Below are 6,000 nucleotides of genomic sequence, written 5' to 3' on the forward strand. Positions count from 1 at the left end.
AATCACATACTGACATAATTACAGACATGCATAAGTTGAGCCAATTAAGCAATTACGAACATGCATGAGTATTAATTAGTTTGAAAATCAAGTCAAATTATTAAACCGAACAATACATAATTACATTACATACGTAAAAATTCAAATTATAATATTAGTTATTTACTTATAGCATATTTTTAAATGTGATAAATTAAATAGATTAATTAAGGTTGGAAATTTAAATGGGTTGATGGGTTAAGCGAGTACACCCATTTAACCCATTTAATAATGGGTCAAAATGGGTCACCTATTTATGACCCATATAATTATATGGGTGTACCTAACCCTTTTATTTATCATGGGTATGGGAGGGTTAGGGTATGGGTAGTAATTGCCACCACAACGCGGCAATCCACACACATCCGCATGCTCCTATCATGTTTCCTCTGAAACAACACCGATGCTCCAAACATTGCTTTGGAAGGGCGTATATAGCCCGCTTATGATAACTCATCAAGTAGCTTCATCAACTTTTCTAATTTTGGAGGTGCCATCTAGTATTGGCCCTTTAGTAAGTAGCTCCACCCCTAGCAACAACTCGATCTCATGCTCCACAATCCGTCATGGAGGCAAGTTGTGAGATAGATTGTCTAGCATCACAACTTTATACCCATCCAACATAGTTTGGATGGCAATAGGCACTCGTTCTTGATCTACTTCTTCGCACACCACCAACATGGTAAGATATGTTTGTTCGCCCCTTCTCAAACCTTTCTTGAGTTGTATGGCTAAGAGGAACTTCTCATCATCCCCTTTCTTAGCAACAGCTTGCACCATGTAAGGATGGTCTCCCATTAGACAAAGGGAACAAACAAACAGCATCGATACTGCCTCAATCTCTCTCAAGAATTCCACTCGAAGTATCACTTACTTGTTTGACTACTCCCAAAGTAGGCTAAGCAACAAAGTTAACCGCTTTCATATATCCTAAGTCCTTCTCCAAGTTCAAGTTGAGTCTCTATACATGCTTCGGCTGGTGAGACAATGTTGAATAACCGCATTACATGCAATGGAAGCTTGCAATGCATTAAGCAATGACTTGTGAGGGCAATTAATGACTTTGTGAGGGTCTCGACATAAGAAGCATGCCAACTTACCCTTACCACTAAATGAGTTGAAAAATCAAGGCAAAGAAGCTAGTTAATGCCTCGATGTTGACTCCCCCGTTTTGCGTTCTCGCTTCTAAAAGACTTTCTGCTGATTCCACCCATGCCACTCTCTTAGGACATTGTGGAACTCTCTTTAGCGTAGTCAATCAAGCATTCCATAGAAGCTTGTGAAGTAGGCAAGTCTTGAACTGTTTGTCGATGAAATTATGCTCTTGCCCATAGTTAGAACCCTTCTAAGGAATAGAACTCACTGACATGTCCTAAACACCCAACATCAAAACAAAATATTGTTTCATATGCCCATGTGTTTGAGATATCACAATTTGCGTCAAACATTGTACTCAACATTCTTAGGAAAGAATTGAGCCTTGAGCTCTCTATTCAAGCCTTCCCAACAATCAATTAGACACCATCCATTATGTCTCTAGTCGTAATTAGTATCCCACCACAGCTTAGCATCATCACTCAAGTACATAGTCGCCATGGATACTTTCGCCTCCCCTGAGTTAGTTTTTGCTACACGAAAGTATTGTTCCATGTCAAATAAGAAGTTCTCCAATTTCTTAGCATCACATGCACCCCAATATGCTCTAGATTCCAACACCTTTGCTCTTCCATACTTTATCCTCATAGAGTTGAAATTTCCCATAGCACAAACCATCAAGTTCATATTGCCATTCAAATTACTCATTTGAATCTATAAAGCTTCCATTGTGGCATGGAAGTCCTCTAACATTTCCACAATAGAACCATGATGATGTTTTTGTAATCTTTCCAATGCATCAAGACGTGTAGCAAGTTTGGCCATCTCCACGGTCAAATGGTTGGTTGAATCAATCAGCTCCTCTAGCACCTCAATTCTCTCAATTCTCATGATGTCTTACCGATGCTTCACATAATCCCAAAATATGAAGGCAACCAAATTCACAAAGTAATTAATCAAACTCCAATACCAACTGTCATGGGCCGAACACTTCACACCTTGTGAAAGGCAATGCGGCACTAGCTAAAACACTCTTGCTTAACTAGTCAACTGAAAGTATACCGCAGTTTACCGTAGAAACACATTCACAATCATTGAATGCTAAGTAAGCAAAAGCAGTAAGCAATGTAAGCAAATGAGAATCACACAATAAATATTAAAGCAGCGCAATTCATTAACACAACCTCTGTAGGCAACATGTGTTTAGCATGTATCAAAAATTATATAATTACATTTTATTGATAAATATGTCTATTAAAAATTATATAATTAAATTTTTATTGATAAATATGTTTATTAAAACATAAGAATTATAAATTTAACAACTTAAAATAATTTTCACGTAAGTATAATCTCTTATAATTTAATTTATTTACTTGCATGCAACTATGCATGCATTGAACTACCACAATTTATTAAAGGAAGAAATATGTCTAATTTTTTTTAACAATCACAACTAATCAGTACTTATTTTCTGACACGACCTTGTGACTTTCACTCTTTCAAAACTTCTCCAGTTCAGTACTTACACCAGTATTAATCAAATTCAACACTCTTTCAGCTCAGCATTTTATTGAGAAGTGGTTACAAACGACCCCTATACTGCATTATGCTCAACAACTAAAATAAAATCCCCTTTCCTACTTTATCCAGTCTCAGGGCAAAGGATTTCCCTTCGATCTCGACTGGACATTGCCTAATATCTCCTCCTATAATGGCCTGCAGCAGCCAAGGCTGTGATAATCATCAGTTGACAAAGCAATGAGAGTGGAAGTGAAAAGAAGAGAATTATAGTGAACAATTATTTGAGAATATCAGCATCTAGCTTGCCCCTCCACATTACCTAACCCAATTTTTTTTAAGAAATACCAATGAAATTAGCCAATTTTTCCTTCTAAATCTTGAGTGGGATTCTAAGGGCCAAGATCTAGACTGAGGGCTTCATGCTTCACGTGACTACTTCAAGTTTGATCAGAAATCTCATAAAACCTAGATGAAGGAGGAATGATATAGGGAACATTGTAGGAGATAAGAATTCTGATGGTTCAGATTAGGTTAACAAAGAATTCAATCAACTCATTGTTGATTTGTCGTAAGGATAAAATTTGTTTCCGCTTCAGGAAATGTAGGATTTTGACTTTGCCCCCCAAGTTTCAATTTATATTAATGCCTCGAATTAGAAATTATAGCATGGTTTATGTCGTAGATAAGCAATACCTCATCCCACATTCTTCTACACTGGTCTTACTCGTATTAATATAGAATGCTGTTCTATGATTATGTATGTGTAAATAAAGTTTGATTGCATAATAACACAAAATGTTGCTCCATAATTATTTTATTGCTTACAGTTTGTGTACAAGCATAATGTAAATTCTTTTTTTGCAGAAACAATTGATAAATTAAAAGCAATTGAAGCAGTTTCTGATTCATCGTTGCACATATAATTTAAGAACACACTACTTAATAACTATAAAAGATAAAACAATGCTGTAGAGCATGACCTCTTCTGCCTGCTGCTTGGCCCGTTCCTCAAGTATTTTCTCCAAGCTCTGCTTCTCCCCCTCCAATCGAGCAACCACATTTTCATGCTCTTTGATCGCCCCAACAGCTTTTGCGGCCACTCTCTCAGCCATAATCTTCTCCCTCCTCTTTTTTCTCTCCTCTTTCTCATGATCACTTTCTGAATCAGAAGTCAAACCTGAATCTGAATCCGAATCGGACCCTGCATCACTGGCTGAAGAAGAACGTCCATTCATATCCTCAGTGACAGAACTCTCCATTGCTGCTTTGGGCTTATCAGCAATACCTGACTCCAAAACCAGTTCTAATGGATCATTTTTATTATCAGACTGTGAAACTACCTCCTGAGAAACATCCCTAGAATGTAGCTTTGCTCCATCCCCAATAAAATATAATACACCATTGCTTTCTTGATTGGTATCATGCTTTGGTTCCGCCATAGAGTCCGAACCTGAAGACTTGCAGTCAACTTCTTGTCCTTCACGAAAGTTTCCATCAGTTTGCAATTCCACACTAGATATCCTAGACTCTTCCCCATCACTTAGCTTCCCATCTGACAAACTGCCATTCACAATGTCCGACCTCTGCACCAACTTAACAACATTATTGTTACTCTTTTGGTTCCTCCTGGCCTCCAATCCCAACAAATTTGAGCCCGAGCTCCCTTGCTTCCTACCATCTTTCCTCACACCACGAATTGCAGGCACACGATTTGATGTGGAAGGCTTTGACTGATTGGCCGAACTAAGCAGTTCAGTCCAATCACTATCAGTAATAGACTTGGAATTCGAGAGGGGTTTTGAAATTTCCTTATCACGGTCACAATTATTGACTAAATTGAAATTAGGATCACTGCGTAATTTACCAATAACATCATCAGCTTCCGGAGTTCTTTTCTTCAGCTGATCCTTCAAAGGCACAACACCGCCAGATCTAGGAGGGCTGACATAATTCAGCTCATTCGCATGTGGCTTCTCACTCTTCCCCAGCGACTCTGCTGCTTGCTGATCAATCTGAACAATCCAATTAAACGATCAAAATCGCCAGATTCGAAATGAAAATGACCTAGAATAATAATACAACCACTGGAAGCATTCGCAACATAATTGGAACAATAAAATTCAAAACAACCGAAACGAAAAAAACCAAACATCCATATCGTAATGCTCCCTTTCGATTGATGAGAAAACTGAAGCTGTAAACTCTCACTTAATTCAATTAAGGTGATGTCATTTTTTCTACGTCATATGAAGCAGACGACAATCAATGCATGATCTAAGAGCTAATATTCCGCCTCTGCCCCTCAATTTTTTCCTCGGAAGCCAAACAGAGAAAAAGAAAAGAAGAAGGACCTGTTGAAGGAATGTTTCGGCGACTTTAAGTTTGGAGGAGATCCAGCCAGCCATGATCGTTGAATTGCACTGCCTTCGATTGAAATCTTCGAGATCACTGTGTGGGAGTGATGGAGCTGCAGTCACGCATGGCGCACCCTTGTGCGGTCGAGGATCAAAAGGGAAGAGAGCGGTGAAGATGCGAGAAAACAGGGAAGGAGCACCGGTACGGCCGATATGCAACTCAGCGTCCGCTTTTGCTTCTGATGTTGTTTTTTCTTTCCGGTAGAAGGTAATAACATAACTAAATAATAATTGGGAATAAAAATAATCTACCTAAAATCATATTAAAAAAATTAAAATTAAAACTAAAAATTAAATTAAAAACCAAAAAGTAGAAATAGTAACTTATTTGACTAATAATTTTAAAACTAAAACTAATCACGCTTCACGATTCTTTATTTTTAGAAAAATTTTAAAAATTATAAATAAAAAATTAAAATTTAAATAGTATAAGAGCATTTTAGAAACTAAACAAGAGGTTAAAGGGAAGAAAACTACTTCCTAATTTTCTAGGAATGGTTAAAAGTTAATTGTAATGTGTTTTTTTACATTTATACCCTTAAATATTCATTTTTTAACAAATAAAAAATAATTTATATGAGGTTAATTTTGGGTTTTAGAAAGATGACAAGGGAATCCCCTTATATATAATTTGTTTCTTCATTGTATGGAAGGAAAATTAAAAATAAATAGAAACAAAAATATTGTCAAACAAATCCTCACAAAGCAGTAAAAAAAAAATGCATTGGTTATGGTTGACAAGTGTCACATGTGAAAGTTTTGATATCGTGCATATTTGGTCCATTTATTACATCCTTAATTTGCAAAGAAAGAGCGACTATAATAATAAATTTTTGAAAGAGCTTCCACAATTATTAAAATCTCGTCTCCAAAAGTCTTAGTTCTCCTGCAAGTTTATGTGGAGTCGAAAAGACACTAAGAGGGCATT

General features: G+C 36.8%; 1 protein-coding gene across 1 annotated transcript in view; it reads right to left on the reverse strand.

Annotated features, from left to right (window-relative positions):
* LOC131146219 (golgin candidate 2) overlaps positions 1–5,255 on the reverse strand; it is a 61,971-nt gene extending 56,716 nt beyond the window's left edge. The window contains exons 1-2 of the mRNA XM_058095653.1: positions 5,010–5,255; positions 3,639–4,670 (exon numbers count right to left, since the gene is read on the reverse strand). Of these exons, the coding sequence (XP_057951636.1) occupies positions 3,639–4,670; positions 5,010–5,063 (1,086 nt within the window). The 5' untranslated portion in view covers positions 5,064–5,255. The remainder of the gene's footprint in view (positions 1–3,638; positions 4,671–5,009) is intronic.
* Positions 5,256–6,000: the final 745 nt, after the last annotated feature.

This window comes from Malania oleifera, chromosome 13, assembly GCF_029873635.1.
Source record: "Malania oleifera isolate guangnan ecotype guangnan chromosome 13, ASM2987363v1, whole genome shotgun sequence".
Classification (NCBI taxonomy): domain Eukaryota; kingdom Viridiplantae; phylum Streptophyta; class Magnoliopsida; order Santalales; family Ximeniaceae; genus Malania; species Malania oleifera.